General features: G+C 40.1%; 2 protein-coding genes across 5 annotated transcripts in view; one reads left to right on the forward strand and one right to left on the reverse strand.

Moving 5' to 3' along the window:
- The first annotated feature begins 6,294 nt into the window (after positions 1-6,294).
- kics2 (KICSTOR subunit 2) lies at positions 6,295-10,510 on the forward strand. Its single transcript, XM_085437255.1, has 3 exons — positions 6,295-6,745; positions 7,737-8,034; positions 9,024-10,510. Exons 1-3 carry the CDS (start codon positions 6,517-6,519, stop codon positions 9,841-9,843), a joined length of 1,347 nt encoding a protein of 448 aa, XP_085293381.1. The 5' UTR covers positions 6,295-6,516; the 3' UTR covers positions 9,844-10,510.
- Positions 10,511-11,139: 629 nt separating this feature from the next.
- LOC146689385 (SLIT-ROBO Rho GTPase-activating protein 1-like) overlaps positions 11,140-20,048 on the reverse strand; it is a 44,827-nt gene continuing 35,918 nt past the window's right edge. For 2 of the 4 annotated variants that reach the window (XM_085436346.1, XM_085436344.1), the window contains exons 21-23: positions 18,982-19,113; positions 17,936-18,269; positions 11,140-16,411 (exon numbers count right to left, since the gene is read on the reverse strand). In XM_085436346.1, coding sequence (XP_085292472.1) covers positions 15,950-16,411; positions 17,936-18,269; positions 18,982-19,113 — 928 coding nt within the window. In that variant the 3' untranslated portion in view covers positions 11,140-15,949. Of the gene's footprint in view, positions 16,412-17,935; positions 18,270-18,972; positions 19,114-20,048 lie in introns of all 4 variants that reach the window. The other 2 variants (XM_085436345.1, XM_085436343.1) reach the window with 1 other exon arrangement.

Raw genomic sequence — 20,048 nt, forward strand, 5'->3', positions numbered from 1 at the left:
ACTTAACTTAATTGAAATAGAGAGAAATTAACAATTTGATTGATTTGAATATAAGTTTGGGACATAAGTGTAAAGGAAACAAATTATTCTGGTACATTTAACACGACCTTAGTTGGACTTACTAATAATATTTGACTAAGACGTATCCACAACAGTTAAGTTAAAGTAGCTTAAAAATATATGTTGGTTTTACTCGCTTAAATTAAATTCAGTGTACTTAAAAAATATTTCTGGATTCAAACAAATTTATTTCGTGCAACCACTTGTCATAAAAAAATTGAGTAAATTGAACAAAACATTTTTTTCAGTGTACATGGAAAGCGATGTCCTACCGTTTGATGAAACAGAATAATATCTATAATCATTCTTGCCATTCTTCTTGGAATTTCTGAGCTTCCAATGATCTTCAAGAGCTTTAAAGCTCCGCTCAAAATGCAGCATTTAATCTATGATGCCATGGGAAATACTTCTCTTCCTGACAGCAGAGCACAGAGAGACCTCTGTTCTTGTCTTGCATCACAGCAGAATTTTTTTTATCGGGTGTCTGATGAAAAATCAAAGATTGACACACTTAAGTCAAATCAATTATGTCCTGTTGAGAATACAGTTGGAGATTTCACAAGCTTCAAATAACAAGAAGTATCTATCCACCGGTTTGATCATTTTCCCTTCAAATACCTCTGTAGTTACTGTGCGAATTATCATTTTATTGTGTGACGATTCGTGGTTGCTAGAGGATGAATCCTACCCACTCTGGTAATCCTCTGACATGGCCTTAATATTCTGTGAAATCTTCCCAACTCAAACTGATTGAAAGGCTTAAATCTTTCCACATTGTTGATCATGGTTTTCAGATGATGAACGTAGGTACAGCTGAGGTACAGCTGATAAGAAAGGTCAGTTTACCTTCAACTCTTCTGTCCTTATTTTGGTTTATGTGGGGTGATTTACTATTTACCACTACGAATGGAAAGTCAGTCTGAGGCTCAGGGGATATTCACTGTGTCACAGCACATAAATTAAAGTCTAATTATAGTTGACTGTGAAGCTCAGCTCAGCTTTAACTACCACATTGTTGAGATCAGATGTATTTCTGTTCCACTGCATTTGTACAGGCTAATAAAAGTGATTCTGTATCTGCCAGCATTTTAAAAGCTTTTCTGTGTAATGAATGTGGAGCAGTTTGTACACAGTTTTTCTTTCCAGCATTAAAAACTTAAAAAAAAGTTTCTGCTTTTACTTGATTACGTGTGATTTTGTTACTTAATATTTTCATTTAAATGTGTGCCTTTTTACTGTATTCTATTTATTTTGATTTTACTTAATTACAATATTGTTATCAAACAGTATATATGACATAATTTCATATCTTTTTACCCCGTGTGTTTAAATGCGTTTAAATAATGTTAAAGTTCTGTATCAAAAAATACCAATCTTGGGATTTTAAAAAAGTATATTATAATTACTCTTTTTTTGTTTTGTTTTGTTTTGTTGTTGTTATAATTACTTAAGTTTCAGCCAGCAGCAGAAATTGAGACTCATCAGACCACAAAACATTTTTTAGTCTTGTATTGCATAGTTTTGGTGAGGCTGTGTGAATTGTAGCCTTTGTTTTCTTTTCTATTTTTAGATGGCAAGAGTGGCACCCAATGTGGTCTTCTGCTGCTTTAGCCTGTGTGCAAAGTTTGAGTTTGCAATGCTCTTCTGCATACCTTAGTTATAACAAGTGGTTATTTGAGTTACTGTTGCTTTTTCTCCCACAGAGCTGCAGTTTACTTCATATTTTCCTCTTTTTTGGACTGTCCTCTGTAAATCCCAGACATGGTTGTGTTAGAAAATCCCACCAGATTAGCAGCTTGTGAAATACTCAGACCAGCCCATCTGGTACCAACAACCACGCCACGTTCAACCCAGTTAAAATAATGTTTTTTCTCATTCTGATATTCAGCCTGAATGTCTGCAGGTCATCTTGACCACATCTAAATGCATCGAGTTACTGCCACAGGATTGGCTGAATAAATGTTTGTGTTTGTGTTACCAAAGAGTTGAAAAAGTCTACCTAATAAAGTGGCCGTAGAGTGTATATCCAAAACTATAAAGCAAAATGATTTAATGTTTTTAACAAATTACAATAGACTAAATACTCAAAACAAGAATTTGTTTAATTATATCTTCCTCCCACTGATTCACACAGGTGCACAAACCTGCGGATAATTTACAGCTCAAATTTCTTGTAGCCTGGTCTTATGCTCCAATATTAAACCCACACACAGTCATAGTGGTGATTTAATATCAGTAGTTTATTTTGAATACACACCATAAATGTCTATCAGTCAAAAATATTAACTGAGATCAAACTATGAACACACACACACTAGGGGAGAGCTATTGAAGGAAAGAGAGATTATGCCACCTACCGAGCAGCGACGAGCGGAGGAGGATCAGAGGAGATGTGGTTTGTGCGAAACTGAAGCAGCAGTAACTTTTTAAGAGGGGGGCTAGATCCACCCCTGGAGAGAGAGAGAGCCTTAAGAGAGAATTAGAGAGAAAGACCTTATAATATTCTGTATTTCCAAGACTCATGGGAAGTGTAGTTGTTGAAAGGGACTTCAACACCATGACATGATGTTGGAGCTTAGTGAATCCTATGGGCTCAAATTGTGGTCATAAATATTTTGTACTTGTAAATCAAATGTATATTTGTGAGTATTTGAGTTTTGTAACCTTGTAAACCAAAATATGTGAAAATGTTATGCTTGTGCATCTACAGATGAGAATTTCTGTGTGTGTAAAAAAAGATTTGTGTTTGTAAAAGTATTTACACAAGTTACAATTATTTTTGTTAAGGTCTGGTTACAGATATAAAGCAAAAAACTACATGTAAAACTCTGTGCTCGGGTTCCCTGGCTGCATGTGGCTTTCAACTAACACATAGATGCAGAAACATAACATTTTTCAAATATTTTGGTTTACAAGGTTACAAAACTCAGTACACAAATATGCATTTGATTTACAAGTACAAAATATTTATGACCACAATTTGAGCACATATGAATCCCCAAAGACTCTTGGAGCAAATGAATCCTGAGGGAAATCAATGGGCAAGCCAAACTTTAAACCATAGACTGTATATAAAAGATGGGATTAGTCACTGCCAAGCCGCTTTTTTGGTACTGGAAGTGACCCTATTAGCACAGGCCTAAGTTGTTTCTTGCATCAGGCTGTAACCATATTTATGTCTGCTGGGAAGTTGGACACGTTAACATTGGAGTCTATGGCAACTGACTCACTGTTTGAAGCAGCATCAAGTGGCCACTAGAGGAACTACAGGAACTTCATCCCCTTTGATTGGTGCTTAGATTTAGTCAGGGGTGTCCCGCTCCAAGCCTCAAGGGCCAGTGTCCTGCAGGTTTTAGATATCACCCTGTGTCAACACACCTGAATCAAATGATTAGTTCATTACCAGGCCTGTGAAGAACTTCAAGACATGCTGAGGAGGTAATTTAGCCATTGAAATCAGCTGTGTTGGATCAAGAACACAACTAAAACCTGCAGGACATCTGCCCTTGAGGCCTGGAGTTGGACACCCCTGGCTTAAGTGATATTAAGGTTATATATCTTCACCAACACCCCTGACAGCAACATCAATTTTACATTTATTTTTAGTCCTTGCAACATATTTCAGGGCCCGGTTAAAAGCCAACAAGAATGAGGACATATAACAGCAATATATATGAAACAAAAACAAAAACCAATTAATATAAAACATATTCAGAGTGTTATTTAGTACAAAAAAGCACAAAACAGTTCTGTTAAATAACTGTGTCAAAAACATTAACTGTAGATAAAGTATTGGGAGGTTTTCCACAGTTTCAGCCCCACAAAAGATAACTTTAATATGCTTTCAATAATAAAAGTGAAAAATAAGTCTAAACCTGGGATTTGGTTCATTCCTGTTGTTACTTAGAGGGGATACATGATGAAAAATAGTAACGTGCAGGAAAACTGGGAAAAATATTGGCGAAAATATTTTTTTAAGTCAAAGAACAATATAACTTCACTTCTTAAAGTTATGTTGTATTTAATTTACATATTAATTTATATATTTGAACTCCTGGGATTAATAACTCATAATAATTTGTCAGTTTACTTTTGTAAATTTGACCTTTTTTTCTTGGAAATTTGAGTTTAAAAAATCTGGATTTTTATAACAAATTAAAGACAGTGAAAATAAATTAACAATAAAAGCAGGGGTGGATCTAGAAGGGTGGCATGGGGTGGCAAGTGCCACCCTAAAATGATCCCTTGCCACCCCAAGTGCCACCCCAGTTTTGCATATGACAGTGTTGTTTATTCAAATAAGATAGCATTACCAGTTTGAGCGTAGTTACAGTCAACAATGAATATAAATGCTAAAACTGAATATATTGGATAGTGTTCCTCCCCTGCACCATTAACAAATGGTTCAGCCCATAGCAGGACAGCTTTTTTCTTGTTTTCAGTAGCAAGCCATGCTTTTAATTGTGCCAGAGCATATTTTGAACAACACCATGGGAATTTCGGATTTTAAACAGGTGGTTGGTTGTTACACTCTGGAAATGGAATGAAGGTGAGTGTTATTAACCCTCTGTGGTCCACAGACACGCTGCACCTCCAAATCACATGACTGATGTAAGCTGACATAGCAACAAGCTGCAGCCACGCTGACTCTCTATTTCAGCCCACATTGAAAGTTCAGACTTTAAAGTTTTTAAATTTTAATTACAGGCCAGTAAATCCAGAGTTATGATAATATATATAAGCCACGCTTTTTTCTAAATACTGTCGTCACGTTTTTGTGTGTGCGTGTTTTAAGCGTTTTCTAAGGACAGCACGAAAACAGTAAAGAAAGAGAAAAAAAAACCCTATTTCTTTTTGGTGGAAAAATGCACCATGTCGACCAATTAAAAAAAATAAGTCAACATGTGGGATTTGATTGTTTAGGAAGAGGGAAAAGTTTTAGGAGTGACGGTAACGGCAGCGAGACAGAGCAAGGGAGAGAGAGAGAGCTTAGATGTGGGAGATTTGTGAAGTTTAGTGTGGAGTGGATTCTTAGTGTGTTGTGTTGTCTTGTGTAGTTGTTCTGTTGTGTAGTCGTTTTGTTTTGTGTGTCAGTGAGGGCACTAATGAATGTCACAAAGGCACATTTGCAATGTAAACACTGTCACTAAGTAGAAAACCAGCGGAGTGATACACCAACTATTGTCAGGCCTGCCAAGTGTTGGGCCTGCAGGTTTATCCCTGTGCTGTTCTGTCTTTTGGTGGAGAAACTTTTTTTTTTTACTGGCACACATCATTTGTGGGGCATCTTAGTGCGACACCTGATTGTTCTCTCATTTTAGTTTTAGTAATATTTTTAAATTCTTACACAAAATGAAAAAACAGCAGGTGTATTGGCTGCATTTTTAGATAAATAGTTAAATAGTTTACAAAATGTACAATTATATTATATTTGCATTTCAAGTTGTAAAAATTTACTCAGCATGTCTGTGGGTTTTTTTACAGTAAAAAAATACAACTAGGATTTTAAGTTCTTTGTGTGATTTCAGATCAGTAATACTAATGCCAGTGAAAAACAACTAAATTCAGTTGAGCTGAAAAGATACCAAACGAGGCAAGGGGAAAAAAATAAAATGAAACAATCTGAGGGTGAAATACAAACGTAAACTCAAAAGGAGTCAAAAATGGCCGGTTGTATTTCAGACCTCAGTGGGTTAATCCAACAAATCATGAAAATTAGGTTTAAATTTTTGTTCATGACAGTGCAGATTTCTGACAATTTGTGTAATTTAAAGCATCCAACAGTGTGATTGTTTTCTAACAAAAAACAGTGAAACTTAAGTTAGACTTGTGTTTGTAAATGAACCGCCCAATGTTGTGTAGCTTTCTGGATTTTATACTTATTGGGCTACATATTTATTTATTATACAGGCTATACAGTACATAACATCAAAACTCACATGTTTTATGTAACTAAAGTGTGTAATTATGTGGGCTACAGATAATAATTAAGTTATAGACTATATTTATATGAAAAACGTGTATACTTACTGCATTTAAATTAGTTTAACCATATGTAACCACCTACATGTGTGTTTGAAAAAAAAAAAGGCTTTGATTTTGCCACCCCATTTGATTTCTTTGCCACGCTCATGCCACCCTAAGAAAATTTCTCTAGATCCGCCGCTGAATAAAAGACCCCCTCCTCTATCGCCCCCAATTTAGGAGGTTCTTCATGAATTGACGTCCGCGGCTTTCCGTAGTGTTTACATCCGGCGTAGTCAATATGGCGTCTTGCACTTGGCCTGTTAGCTTTAAATAGACGTGTTTTAATTTCTTTGTTTCACGTTTATATTTAATGGGTTTCCTGGGATCAGTATGTAAAATTAGCCTTTTAACCACACTATTTATCAGTTGGTGTTTTTTCTTACACACACTTCCCGTTGCTAACAGTTAGCTCGGGGGTATCTGCGAACCATGGAGGTGGAGGAGCTGCGGCCCGTTCCCCGGGAGCGGGCCATCCTGGAGAGCTTCTTCGCCCAGCTCGGCATGTTTTCCTTCGACCGAGCAAAGGACTACGTGGAGCGGGAGAAGGACGGCAGCAGGAGCAGCGGGAGCATCTGGAGCGCGCTGCTGGCCGCTCTGGCTCACCTGGCCGCGGCGGAGAAGGTGTACCACAACATGACGTTCCTGGGACAGAAAATAGGTAGCTTTCTCTGCTGCTGTGGTCCCCTGTATAACTCCCACCATAACACGGAGGGTGTGGTGGATTAAAGCAGATAAAATGGAGTATATATGGGGTCTGTGCATGTACTAAGGTAGAATAATTCGTCGATGTGTAATTGATTTCATTGACATTAAATGAAATTAAAATGATTTTTTAAAAAACGCGCAAATCTATGAGGGGAAAAAGTTTCAGGTGAAAATGGCATATTTGTAAGAAAAAAATTCAGGACAATGGAGCATGTTTATAAGTAAACGAAAGTCTAGGAGAAAAAATCTATTTGTAAGAAATGATAGCAAATTTAGGAGAACAATTGCAAATATGAATGTCAGTTCATGATAATAAAATGGCCTGTGGCGCTCATGCTGTGGAAGGAATGTTGGAATTGTGTGGTTCCCCTTAGAGCAAAGGGTCACTGCAATCACTACAAGTCTGTTCTGAGCATTCACCTTTAACCTGTGGTGAAATATTTCATGCGAGTGGTCTCCTTCAGAATGACACCTTCTTTAAAACGTCAAATATGGGAATGTTTTGGGAAATCTGGGTTCAGTCCATAATGGTGATTTCAGGGTTTTTACTCCTTTTTCCTGCTGTGAACATAAACATTTCTAAGTATTTATCTTTTTTTTTTTTTGCTCCTAATAAACAGCTTTTAAATGTAGTGCTGTGCATGCAGAGTTTTAGGTTTTATAATTTGTTTTATGTCCTCGATGGATGTCCTGCATCACACCTTGCAGAACGTTTGTTCACAACAGCTCCAACTGTTTTTATCGCTGCTTCAGTCAGAATTTTAATCCAGTCTGAGCTGAGACTTATTATGTTTTCATCTTCATTATAAGTAAGTAATGATTTCTTATTGTCCATTATTTGTACTCAATTAAACATTTAAAACTCCAAATTTAATTTCCACCACCAGGTGGCGCTGCAGCACCTAAGTGTTTCTGTAGCTTGACACACACCCCTCTCTCTGCAGGTGGCCAGTCCTTCTTCAGCCGGAAGGACTCCATCCGCACCATCTACACCTCGCTGTACAACGAACTCAGGAAGGTGGTGATGATGGGGCGCCACGGCCAGTTGAACTCCTCCTCTTCCGCCTCCTACCTGGAGGACCTGTTATCGCACCTTTCAGAGCAGCTCTGCCACTTCATCCAGGCCCGCATGGAGATGGCTGACCTGTACGAGAAAATGCACTCACTGGGCAGCCAGAAGAATGTCAACTCTGAGGAGCTGGTCACAGTGCTCGAGGTCGTCCTCCAGAAATACAGCTCCAAGTGTGTATCTGATTACAGATTACTTTTACTGAAGAAAATCTTTTAATTTTGCAATGTAAGAGTTAAATGGAACAGTTCGAAACTACTACAACTAACATAGTTGTAGCAACTAAGACTTCCAGACCCAGGTAGTTTGGTCCTTTGATGTTGATTATAAAAAAGCGAGATTAAAAAAACCCCAAACATGTACGGTTAAGTATTTGGACAACGACACAATTTTGACACAGACCAGGTGACTGTGCATAGAAATGTCTGTAATTCCTAAACAGGTAATGCAGTATTTAAATTAAAGTCCTAGAATTAAAGCTGGAAGTCAGCACTTAAATCATTTCTTCATAGTTTAATTTAAAACCTGCTGTGGTGGTGCACACTGGCAAAAATTGTGTCATTATTCAAAAGCTTCTGGACCCAAGTGTAAAAAAACAAAGAGCGAGAGAGAAAGGGAGAGAGTGACATATTGAGGTTGTTGAAGGGAAACTTTGAGCTCAGGAATCTGGTGTTTTCCCCAGAGACGTGTCAGCAAAGTGGCGTGCTGCAGCCACAGCAGGAACAGAAAGCGAGTGAGCTGTTGACGGAGCTGCAGCGGAATGCGGCGTGACGCGCCACACGTCAACGGGTCAGCCAGCCATGAACCGGCGAGAAACTGTAACGTGCTTGCTCTCTCTCTCTGCCTTGTCAGCAGATCTGGGGGAGACGTTTGTCTCAGCTGCTTTGAGGTTTCTGCAAATTAGGCCAGAAGAGAAAATAAAGGATTCTGTCTCCTCAGAGAGATTTTATTTTGGCACCCTCAAAACTTCTTCACATTTTGCCTTTGCAGGTCTGTCAGCACTGTTCAGAAGTGATTGTTTCACTGGAGCCTCAGTGTGTGTTTGTTTCAGGCCTGGAAAAGATGAATAATGTCAGACCCAACAGGAGGAATAATGACTGACTGATGGATTGGTTCCTTCTTTACTTCCTCACCTCCTTCTCTTTCTTTTTTGCTCTTCCAGGTTTCACCATCCCATTGTGGGCCGGGTGGAGGAGGGCTTCCAGATGGAGGTGGACGTAGTGACACAGCTGCTGCGCTGCCAAGCCCAGTTGTCCGAGTGGCACTTCCTGCCCGCCCTGCTCAGCCTGCACGGTGCCAACTCCAAGCTCCTCACCTGGGGTCAGCTGTTCCAGCGGCAGAAGGAGACTCGCAAGCACCTGTTCGGAGGTCAGTCCCAGAAGGCAGTGCAGCCTCCGCACCTCTATGTGTGGCTGCAGCGCTTCCAAGCGACACTGCTCGCCAAGTTCAGCTTCTACTTTCACGAAGTTCTGAGCAAGCAGACGGTACCGGCTGACATGAGGGCGCAGACGGCCCGCACCACCCCGGACTACTACGGCAAGATCTCCACCTTCATACGCAAACACGATGCCAGCAATGTGTCGCTTGTGTTTGACAACCGCGGCTCGGAAAGCTTCCAGGGTCACGGCTACCACCACCCACACTCGTACCGGGAAGCACCGAAGGGCGTGGAGCAGTTCCCCGCTGTGGTGTCACTGCCATCGGGAGAGCGGCCGCTCACACACTGGCCCAACGTCATCATGATGATGGGAGACCGCGCCGCTGAACTCAACACTCTGGACAAAGTGGTGCACTTCTATGATGACAAGGTCCAGAGCACATACTACCTGACGCGGCCGGAGCCGCACTTTACGCTTGTCGTCATCTTTGACGGAAGGAAGTCTGAGAAGGATCTGCACCTCACCGGCTTCTTGCAGGAGATTTCTGGCTCGCTTCGGAACTCCAAGCCTTTCAGCACCCTCAAACCCGGGTCAAAGGGCTGAACTGCACATCGACAAGACGCTAAATTTTTACATGGTCCGGCGTTTTCTGTGGTCCAGCTGGCGCTTTTTGCTGCTTTCTCAGTTTGCCAAAAATGTTCCAGACCAAAGAGATTCTAGGTGCTCTGAATTTATTTGACCTGACCGTGACAGGATGACCACCACAGCACTGCTTGTGCTCAGAGCCTTTTAATTATTTGGCATCATGCGGTTTTAACAGGTTTATGTTTTAATTCGTTATACATTACATTTGTTGTGCTTAATACAGTTTAAATAAAGATTTGAAATGTAAAACAGTAAAGTTTCAATATTTACTTTTTACATATTTTTTTTTGTATTATTTATTTATTTTTAATATCCTTATTTGTTTTAAACTCTTCTTTGCTGCAGCTGCTTTGGCTCCTCCCCCTGTTTGAACCAACTTTGTTCTGATTGGTTGCCTCTCACAGGACGGGACTGCAGTGCTCAGCTATGTGCTGAGATCACTACAATAAGGATATGTGACATCATTTCGAGACCAGACAGTTTAACCTGTGAAGCTTTTGGCTCACTGCACATAAAGTGATCTCATTATGTGAAACTTTGGCTATGTTTAACAGGAATATCCATCACTGGAACAGAAAGCTCAATATTTTAGAGGAGAATTAAATAAATTTTTTGTGAGTATCGTCTGAGATTAAAAATTAAAGAGTGTTCATTTACTGATGCACATACACCCACTGGCCCTTTTATTAGCCCAGTGCATTTAAGCATTCGAACACATTCAAAACAATCCTCCTGAAGTTCAAGCTAAACATCAGAATAGGGGAGAAATGTGATTTAAGGGACTTTGAACAAAGCCTAAAACTGCCCATCTGCTCTCCTGCACAACCGTCTTTAAAATTTACAAAGAAAGATTTGAAAAGAGAAAATGTTCAGTGAGCGGCAGTTTCTGGCCAAAAATGTCTTGGTGATGTCAGAGGAAAATGGAAGCCAACAGTATCTGAAATAGCCACTCACTGCAACCAAAGTATGCAGAAGAGATTCTCTGAAAGCAAAACCGGTTGAACCTTGCAGCTAAAGGGGAAACCGGGTACCACTCCCGTCAACTAAGAAGAGGAAACTGAAGCCACAGACTCACCAAAAACTCAATTTCTGCTGCAACTTTCAGATGGTGGGCGCACAATTTGGTGTTAACGACATTTGGAGAAATAGTGGAAAAAGAACTATGAAAGGGTTAAATGGCAGCAATTTACTGAACACATCAGGAAGTTTATTGAGTGGGAGAAAACAGCAAAGGAAAGGATAAAATCGATGAGAGGCTTGAATGCTAGTTTAGGTTTATTTATAATATAAATACAACACATTGATACAATCCATTTGGCTATATGAGCTCATCATTAGGAGGCTCAGTTTTCAAATACAGCAACACTAACAGACAAAAACCATTTCCTTTATTATCAAACACATTCAAAGAAACCTCCCTTTGAGTTAAAATGCACCAACATGTTATGATGCTACATGCCAAGTACACAGTCCTATACATCAAAGTGCAATGTTCACAATGGGTTAATGCTAGAATTCATAATTCAGAAATCTACTAAACACTTTATGATTATTTCATTCGGAGTGCTGCTGCTCTTCGCTCAGGACATGCGTGAGTGGATTCACAACTTCCAAAAAAGGATTTTAAAAAAAGGCACTTCCACATACACACACACACAGACACACTCACAGATGTGCATCCACAGCCTATCTCAGCACGTCATGTTTCATTTTAATCACCACACTCACAGCCCAGTTGGAGGCCACATTCAGTGTGCTGTTCAAGTGTTTTTGGGCGTTTACACACAAAGCCCCACCCTGTTAGCTTATTGTGAGTTTAAGGTTAACTAGTGACTTCAGTGTAACGAGCAGGTAAACCAGTATTTTGACAAACACACAGATAGTGGCATGCTTTTTGCACTCGTTTTCCCCAACTTCCACTCGCGTGTTCTGGCACTCCTGGCAGGCATGAATTATCTATTATCTAATGCTATTATAGTACTTCTGCACTTACAAGGGAGCAGAACAAGGGCAGGCAAGCAGAACACACACACACACACACACACTTTACAAGGAGTATCAGGGTCACACCGAGGAAAAAAAAATATTACAAGAAATTCTCTTTAATTTTGCAGAACAAAGTCGAAACTTGAGGAATGAAGCTGTAACATCAGAACAGAGTTGAAATAATTTAAGGATCAAAACAAACTACTTGTGTAGGAAAAATCTAGTCAGTTTTGCTAAATGCTGGAAATTATAAAAACTGTGCGGTTAGAAGTTAAGGATTACGGGGACAGGGTTGGTCTTGATTCTAATTTCAAAATCCCATTTTAAAACTAAAAATACTGTCAAGAATAAACTCAGCATTTTGCGAACAAACCTAAAGCACTATTTCTGGAATAAAATTGAAACGGAAGCTACTTTCAGCTGTTCCTTTAATCACCACAGTGAGTAGCTCTGCACGTTTGATATGGCAGAAATCTGAAACATTATTTTGAGAATAAATTCAAAATAAAATATCTTTATTAAAGTTGAGATGTTATGCTGAGAAAGTCAAGATTTAAAAGTAAACCTGAAAAACTAAAGCTGAAATACTGTTTTGAGGACAAGTCAGAAATTTCAGAATAAAGTCAATATTCTGAGAATTACATTTTGAGAATAAACTCAAAATAAAGCGTCCATATTAAAGCTGAAACACTATTCTGAGAATAGATTTTTATAGAAGTCAAAATGTAAGCGTACTATTTCCAAAATACATTTGACATACTGTTCTGAGAAGGAATTTGAGATTTTGAGAATAGTCAAAATCTTCCAGAATAAAGTTATTGTTCTGAGAATAATGTTGAAATTCTGAGAATAAACACAATTTCCAGAACTAAGATTTGAGAAGAAAATTTAAATTGAAAATAAAGAGTTGCAACATTGTTATCAGAATAACGTTAACATTTCAAGCCAGAAATGTTGAGAATAAACTAGAAATGGTTATTCTAGAAGAAAGTTGAAATGCTATTCTGAGAATAAATTTTCAGACAAAATGTGAGAGTCAAATTTGGGAATAAAATAAATTAGTGCTGTGAGCGTTAATCTTGTTAAAATGACGTTAACACCATAACTATGGGCTCAAATTGTGGTCATAAATATTTTGTACTTGTAAATCAAATGCGTATTTGTGAACTGAGTTTTGTAACCTTGTAAACCAAAATATGAGAAAATTTTATGTCTGTGCAAATACAGATGAGAATTTACGTGTGTGTAAAAAGGATTTGTGTTTGTAAAATATTTACACAAGTTACACATTTTTTGTTAAGGTCTGGCTACAGATACAAAGCAAAAAGCTAGGTGTAAAACTCTGCGCTCAGGTTCCCTGGCTGTATGTGACTTTCAACTCACACATACAAATTTTCAGCCAATTTTTCTTCCTTTCAGCTGATTGGTCAATGTCATGTCAATCACATATTAGCAATCCAATCAGAGAACAGATGGGTTTGGCTGTTGGAGGGGTGCTTTACGGAGCTTCAGGTCCTGGAAGATTAAATGTTCTTTTATATGCCAGCCCAGCGTTTTCCTTCATCTCCATGAAGGAAAAACAGTCTGTGCGTGTCAGAGTTCGGTGATTTTTGTCTCAAAGGTTTGCGTGCTTATACAGACATCCAGAACCCTTTCAGCAGCGCTCCAGACCTCGGGGGAAAGCAGTGTTGTGGAAATCTTCACTAGTGGGGATAGTCACAAAGCTTTCTTCATTATGAATTAGCGATAGATGTTTTTATTGAACATTTGAAGATAAAACAACACAAACTCTTGTAGAGGACATAAACTCAGAGATAGAAACAATAAGGAGCAGGAGCATCTAGTTCACGTAGCGCTGCCGCAAAAACCTAGACAGCTCAGTAGCCAGCGCAACAAATTCTGGATCCTTGGGTCTTAGTTAGCAGTTAGCATTAGCAGCACACGCTGTGAAAGGGCCTTTATGCTGCGCACTGTAACTCACAGCAATGGTCCCGGATCAGCCCTGATTTTTGTGAAACTAATCCTAAAGTAATAATGGTATTTCTAACCATTGATATACCAAAACTTTATCCTTTCAACAGCTACCGAAAGTTAAGGGACCTAGCTTGTATGAGCCTTATGGGATATATAGTGGACTTCAGCACTAAGCAGGAGAGGAACTACCAGACCCCCGTCATCAACGAGTGCCCAGTGGAGAGAGTGGACAGCTTCAAATACCTCGGAGTTCACATCACGCAGGACCTGTCATGGTCCTGTCACATCAACACCGTGGTGAAAAAGGCCCGACAGCGTCTCTACCACCTCAGACGCTTGAGAGACTTCCAACTGCCCTCCAAGGTGCTCAGGAACTTTTACTCGTGCACCATAGAGAGCATCCTGGCGGGAAACATCTTAACCTGGTTCGGGAACAGCACCATGCAGGACAGACGAGCTCTACAGAGGGTTGTGCGGTCAGCTGAGCGCACCATCCGCTCCGAGCTCCCTGACCTGCACTCAATCTACAGCAGGCGGTGCTGGACTAAGGCCAGGAAGATCGTGAAGGACCTCAGCCATCCCAACAACAGACTGATAACACGGAGATTTGCCGTGTTAATGCGGTTATGGCGTTAACATCTAACGCTGACAGCACGAAATTAATGTTTCAAGAATACATCTGAAATACTCTTTTGAGCATACAGTTAAAATCTTCAGGATAAAGCTTAAATTTCAAGTTCGAAATTTAATGTAATTCAGTCCAGCTTTATATTGTAAGGGAAGGACCCCACAATAATCAAATAAACTGAGAATAAACTGGTAATACTAATTTTCAGAGTTAAAGTAGAAATATTGAGAATAAAATGTTGAGAATAAACTCAAACGTTTTCCATAATCAATGGGAAATACTGTTTAGAATAAATAGAAGCTCCTTAGACTACGATGACCTGACTAAGAACCTTAAAGTTGAGTATCAGAATAAAACTGTCGGTCTACAGAACACCTCACGTAGATTACGTCACACTTACGAAGCATTTTCAGTCACTCTGAAGTTTTTCTCTTATAGCTCACAAACACTTCATCACCTTTCGACTCTATTCCCAAAATTTAAAAAATAAACATAATTTTTTTTCTTAACTTGGCGTTGATGCTCCTTGATACACACTTACAACCACTCACAAACACACAGCAACAAAATCGTACAACCACCCCACCCCCTACCCGTCCCAGAAAAAGCTCTAACCAAACTCCACCACTCACTCCACCACCCTGTTTGAATGAAGCTCCGGTCTGGGCATGAGGTTCCCCCGTCTGAAAACACAAGAAGGCTGTTAAAAAGTTTAGCGAGCTGCCGCCGCGGCTCGCCGAACATTCAATAGATGGCTGAACAGTCGTTAAAATACAGGAAACATTCATTAAGTAGCTGGACGTTGGTTAAATAAGTTTTCTTTCACTTGACGACCTCAGGAGGCGTTTTCGTGGTTTTGAGGTGCAAGTGAGCTTAGCAGCTGAACCGAGTGAAAAAATTAAAAAAATAAATTATAAAGTCCTGCAGACGTTGTTGAACCATCGTTTGCCGCGTCCTCTTCCCAATCGAGTCGCTTGTCCTGGATACAGCATCCAATCGTGTTCGTTTCTTTTTTTTCCTTTTTTTTCTGGCAACAGTCACATCACTTAAACTACAGTTTTACTGGAGCTGAACTACACTCCCCAACTCCCCCCACACCCCCCACGCGTCTCTCTCTCTCTCTCTCTCTCTGATTACGATCTCACACAGGAAGCCCCGCCCACGCTCGTACTTGCATCTCCGCATCAGCAGTTCTTTTAGCTAACCTTTGATAAATGCTTCGATACATGGAGAAAGTAAACCCCTACACACCAAGAGAGTACACACCAACCTGACAACACATAAATATCATGGCATATCATATCATAAGTCATGTCATATATTATATTTTATTACTACATTAAAAGCCTTTTTCGTCTTTCCTACCATTTCTACCCTCATGTTGATTATAAACATTAAGCAGTACCCTGATCTCCTCTTCTGGCCCATTTTTGGCCCGGGTAGGCCTGATTCGGCCTCTTATTGGCCTGGTTTGGCTCACATGGTGCAGGATTTGTCCAGTGGCGGGGGTAGAGGCGGGGTGCTGCTTTTAGGTGGAACCATAGGTTTGGGTCTCAGGGCAGGTGGTCGCAGCGGAGCCCCGATGCGAGCGGCTGCCACCGGCTTGAAGGAACCCAGAGCGTCAGGGGATGGGTTGGCAGGTCTGGGAGGTCCAGATGGAGGTCCAGGAAGTGGACTGATGGGGCTCAGAGGACTCAGGGGGCTTGGGGTGCCTGGGGTACCGGGCGTCCCGGGAGTTCCGGGGGTGCCGGGGGTTCCCGGTGTGCCTGGTGTGCTTGGGGTGCTGTGCGGGCTGGGAGACTCGGAGGAGCAGGTGGTGATGGGGCCGTTCTTTATCTGCTCCAGGGTGTCCAGGACCACGTCGGGGGCCGGACGGCAGCCCTGTCGCTCCAACTGCCTCAACTCCCCCAAAGCCACACTCACGGTCTCCTCGATGTCCTGCAGGCGGAGAGGATGATTGAAGAATAAGTTAACAGTTTTAAATGAATCCATTCACACATCAAGTTAGATTTTGGTTCCTTGGATGATTCTTCAAAAATTAATACATGTATATTTTAGGGGACCTATTACGTTCTTTTCCAGCTCCATCTATTAGTCCTGGAAAGTAGCTTTTCCATATTCAGAGCTTAAAATAATCCTTACTTATCTTATCCTCTCTTAGGCTTGTAAAAGTAATTTAATTTTGACAAATCAGTTAATTCTAATTTAACTTATGATTATTAAAACGAGAAAAATCAAGATGCAGCTGTTATTGTGCTGCAGTAATGTTCTTGTTTCCTTTATCTGCCAAAAAACGTATTCATTCAATTTAGCACAGTTCATTTAAATCAACTTAATTAAAAAGACAATTTATTTGAAAGTTTAATAAATCCACATTTTTCCAGAGTGTGAGTAATCATGGTAAAAGTAATTATCTCAGTATTGGCCAGAGAAAATGACTTTTTACTCTGAAACAAACCATTTTACCTCCTCTCCTTTAAATGTGCTTTTTTCACTATTGGCTGCCCCTCACAAACAGAGCTAAGAGTACAAAAAACTGTCTGAATGAGAGTGTTGTATTAAAAGCCAAACACACACTCACAGTTTGGAAGGTAGAGTCTTAAGTCGAACTGTATCTTTCTGTAGTAAATCATGAAAACCTCTGACTGAATCTTGAGACAAATAACGTAACAGATAAGATTTTACTTTTTTAAAAATAACACAAATATATTATTTCTGCATGATTTATCACTTTCTGGAACCTGTCGGTGTTCTGACTTAACATGGAAGCATTTCGACCTCAAAGAAGACCCCCATTCACTTTCGCCTCCAGATTAAAACGGCCCCTAATGATGTCATACAGAGCAAGAGTAGAAAAAAAACTGCCTGAACCAGAGTGTTTCGTTCACAAGGATTGCTTCGCATACGAGGACCTCATGATTTGAATTTTGTCTAAATATTAGAGAAATTAAGAAACAGCAAACTTTTTGAAGGAGTAAAAAAATCCAAGTAAAATTTCTAGAAAACTGAAACCACAAATTTAGAGCTACTAAAGAATTTATAGCGTGTCACAAGAAGGACCAGTTTGAAGCAATTCGATATAAAATCCCTTAAAGCTTTTTTATTTTTTTGCTGTCCAGAACTGGGTTGTATTTTCTCCCACTGGCGACACTGTGAGAAGCATGGAGCTCACTCAAGAGGCGTTGTGGTACTACTGTGATTAAAATGGATGTGTCATTGTTGCTGTTCAGATTTGGCAGAGTCGTAGCTGAGAATTTTTAGAGTCTGATACCATCAGTGTCACTTGCTCACTGATATATAAAAGTGTTACTCAACCGTGGATTTAGGATTTCAATCAGAGATAGTTAGGTGAATTTCTGCTGTCTGTTTTCAGATCCCCCTCCAGTCTGGTGACACCTGCATGCAATGAAAACAAAGATTTTTTTCAATATTCATCTCACGTTACATGTTTTCTAGGCGTACCTGTGCCAGCGCGTCGGGGTCGAGAGCTCGGGATCGATGGGAGTCTCCAAAGCCATGCTGCCCGCTGTTGGAGCGTCGTATAGGTGTGTCCTCCGGCCTCCGCAGAGAATCGTGTCGGCTGACCGTCATGGTCACAGCTGCAGAGCGGCGGCGGCGCTCCGGGCTGTCTAGGGGCGGGGTCAAGCCCTGGCCCCGTCCTAGCAGCAGGTCCCTGGGGCTGAAGTGACCCGTCACCGGAGGAGAACTGCGCTCCATCACGCCTCCGTTCCCGTGGTTGTCGTTAGAGCGACAGAGGGGGCGGCGGAATAAACCATCAGTTCGCTTCCTCCTGTGGCTGTCAACAGGAAGTGTAAACAGCATTAACTCAGGTAGAATGAAACAAATCATATTCAGCAACTACTGAACTACATGCTATCTTCCCTTTGGAGAACCCACAAGCTCGTCTCTGCTTGTACCAAAGCTTCTCTCATGTTATTTTTAAACTCAAATAATTAAACAGCTTTGTGGATTTTATAAATTCAGCTACTTATATGAAATACTTAAGTGACGCTTCAAGTTTTCGAGTTTTACAAAAGTCCAGTTTGTATAAATCTTTACGTAACTGCAGATGAACCAGGAAATCATGGAAATGCTCCCATTTTTATTATACACATTAGCAGCCGATAGGTGATGGCGTTAGGTGTGGGGGTTTTGTGTTTGTTTGTTTTTAAAAGAGTCCAACATAAAAAACACAAAATTTTATGCAAAGTGTTAGAAAGCTTTCGGTCTAAGAAGCATGTCCACATAATCACACTGGTACTGAAGGCTTTTTAAGCCTCTTGCACAGATTAACTTAGCCACACTTGGGCTGCCTTCCTTGACGTGTTGTGAGGAATGACTACGAATAAAATAAAAGGTGTCTGGAGTCTGCAGATGGGGAAACTGGTCACATGAGAACAGCTGTGACACCAGCGTGATGAGATCCGCAGGTATTTTTAGAGGTGAGAGAACAGGATGGGCTTAAAACACGCCGCAGAAAATCCTCCCAGGTGTCTTACATGACAGACCTGTTGTAGGTCTCTGGAGGTCTCATGTCGGTCGGGGAGCTCAGCTCGCTCCTAGACCGCTTATCGTCGGTGCTGCTGCTTCCTCCGTCGCTGTCGGCTTTCTGACTGAGTGTGTCTGACATGGCGTCGGCCCTGAAGACACAGACTCTCAATCAGGAAAAATCACTCTGGAAACTGGAGAGCTGAACTAGCACAGCGCACCAATCATCAATTAACTGATCAATAGTATGTGGTTAGTGACTGCCTCGGCCCAATCAGTCTGTTAATCAACAAGGTGTACAATCCAGTGAGCAGCAATCCAGACAAATCCATCACTGCAGCTCTTCAATGAGGCCATCGAGCCACTTATGCTAACAAGAACTTCTACAAAGAAAGATTTCAACTCAAAACTACGACTAAACTAAACCGTTTACACACACAATGCATCCCCTTTGTTCTTGCTCTTGTATTGGAAAACTGAAGATAAAAACTAGGTAAATACGAATATTAAAAATGCAAATAAGACACTAAACATCTGTCTATGTATATCTATACACATATGTCCATATAAATTGATATCTATGGAAAACAGAAATACTTATACTAAAATAAAGCTTGAACCAAACTGAAATATTTTGAAAAATATTTTGAAAAATGCTTGAGTAAAATTAAACTTTGCAAATAGTTTATGCTGTGATAACATTACACTGTAATTTTATAAAATGTGAAACGGAAGTGAAGGCTAAATTATGTCTAGGAAATATGTAGGAAATAAAAATAATTATACTATTTTTTGTAATTTTTTCCAATCATCTCATGTGGTATAATATACATGTTACATCGTGACGATGCGGCACAAAGAAATGCAAATGAATTTAAAATGCTCTTGTTCACGTACACGCTGTATATAAACCCCCAAATTCTCAATGTAATGTTTTTATATCAGAATATTATAAATTATTACGCGAATAAAAAAAGGAAACAAAAATGAATCAAGTGTTAAAAAATTTAATGCCCTTTCCCTTTCTTCCTCATTCTGATCCTGTCTACATGCCTAATCTCTACATGCTAAATGCACTGAGCTGCTG

The sequence above is a fragment of the Copadichromis virginalis genome, linkage group LG17, assembly GCF_057382275.1.
Source record: "Copadichromis virginalis isolate Kocher_CV1m ecotype Utaka linkage group LG17, C_Virginalis_male_GT1.1, whole genome shotgun sequence".
Lineage (NCBI taxonomy): Eukaryota > Metazoa > Chordata > Actinopteri > Cichliformes > Cichlidae > Copadichromis > Copadichromis virginalis.